The sequence below is a fragment of the Dromiciops gliroides genome, chromosome 3, assembly GCF_019393635.1.
Source record: "Dromiciops gliroides isolate mDroGli1 chromosome 3, mDroGli1.pri, whole genome shotgun sequence".
In the NCBI taxonomy this organism is placed as follows: domain Eukaryota; kingdom Metazoa; phylum Chordata; class Mammalia; order Microbiotheria; family Microbiotheriidae; genus Dromiciops; species Dromiciops gliroides.
This window is the reverse complement of record NC_057863.1, coordinates 498,135,876-498,137,078: the sequence shown is the minus strand read 5'-3', so window position 1 is coordinate 498,137,078 and position 1,203 is coordinate 498,135,876. Positions and strand designations below refer to the sequence as shown.

Here is a 1,203-nt window from a genome sequence, read left to right as displayed (position 1 = left end):
GCTCTGTGCTAAGCATGTGCATGCACGCACACATTCTCATTGATCCTCATAACAACCCTCTAAAGTAGGTGCTATTATTAATCCCCCCTTTTGTAGCTGAGGAAACTGAGGCAGATAGAGGTTAAGTAATTCGTCCTGAGCTACATAGCTAGTAAGTGTCTGAGGCTGGATTTGAACTTAAGTCTTCCTGACCCTAGAACTATGCCACATAGCTTACCCCAGTGGCTGAAAATTCTAGGGAGGCAGATTCCAGCTCCAAGTAAGCAGGGACTTTTTTTTTTAGCAAATCAGTTGGCATTTTCATGAGGTGATTTTACAAGTGGGTTTTAGGAGAATCAAGCAGTGCTTCCAGCATTAGATGCAATCTTGGGCCACAAGTCAGCACACTCCTTAGCAACAGGTCCTGTGATAGCCGAACCTTTCATCTCGCCTTTATTGTTTACTATAACCCCTGCATTGTCTTCGAAGTATAGGAACACACCATCTTTTCTCCGATAGGACTTCTGTTGCCTTATTACCACTTCTGGATGAACCTTCTTTTGGAGCTCTGGTTTCCCCTTTTTGACTGTGGCCATTACCATGTCACCCACACCAGCTGCAGGAAGCCTGTTCAATCTTCCCTTAATTCCCTTCACAGAGATGATGTACAGGTTCTTGGCACCTGTATTATCAGCACAATTGATGACAGCTCCCACTGGGAGACCCAATGAAATTCGGAACTTGGCTCCAGAAGACCCACCACGTCCTCGCTTAGACATCTTGGCTCCTGGAAAGGATGAAAGAGGGAGCAGGGACTTTCTAACAATAAAAGTTATTTTGTGGGGATGGAGCCAAGATGACAGAGGAAAGGCAGTGACTTGCCTGAGCTTTCCCCAAGATCCTTCTAAATACCTTCAGATAATTCCATAAGATAATTCCTGGAGCAGCAGAACCCACCAAAGGACAGGGTGAAATACTTCTCCAGCCAAAGACAACTTAGGAGGTCAACAGGAAAGGTCTGTTGTATAGGGGTGAGAGTGAAGCACAGTCCAGCACAAGCCATACCAGTGCAGACCTAGCCCCAGCAAACCAGGAGTGGGCCTTGGGAGCTTCTGAATCAGCAGTAACAGCAACTGCTTCTAGTATTCTTAGCCAACAGATGGAAAGAGGGTTGAACAGTTGGCCTGAAGGAGATTACAGGGGTGTCTTTGCTAGCATTGAGGC

The 1,203-nt window shown here is 46.2% G+C and overlaps 1 protein-coding gene across 1 annotated transcript; it reads right to left on the bottom strand.

The window, feature by feature from the left end:
* Nucleotides 1-335: 335 nt before the first annotated feature.
* On the bottom strand, nt 336-761 carry LOC122745474 (60S ribosomal protein L23-like). Its single transcript, XM_043990795.1, has one exon. The coding sequence runs from the start codon at nt 756-758 to the stop codon at nt 336-338; it is 423 nt and encodes a 140-aa protein (XP_043846730.1). The 5' UTR covers nt 759-761.
* Nucleotides 762-1,203: the final 442 nt, after the last annotated feature.

Coding starts and splice junctions, on each gene's coding strand:
- LOC122745474 (XM_043990795.1), bottom strand. CDS start 758: ATGTCTAAGCGAGGACGTGGTGGGTCTTCTGGAGCCAAGTTCCGAATT.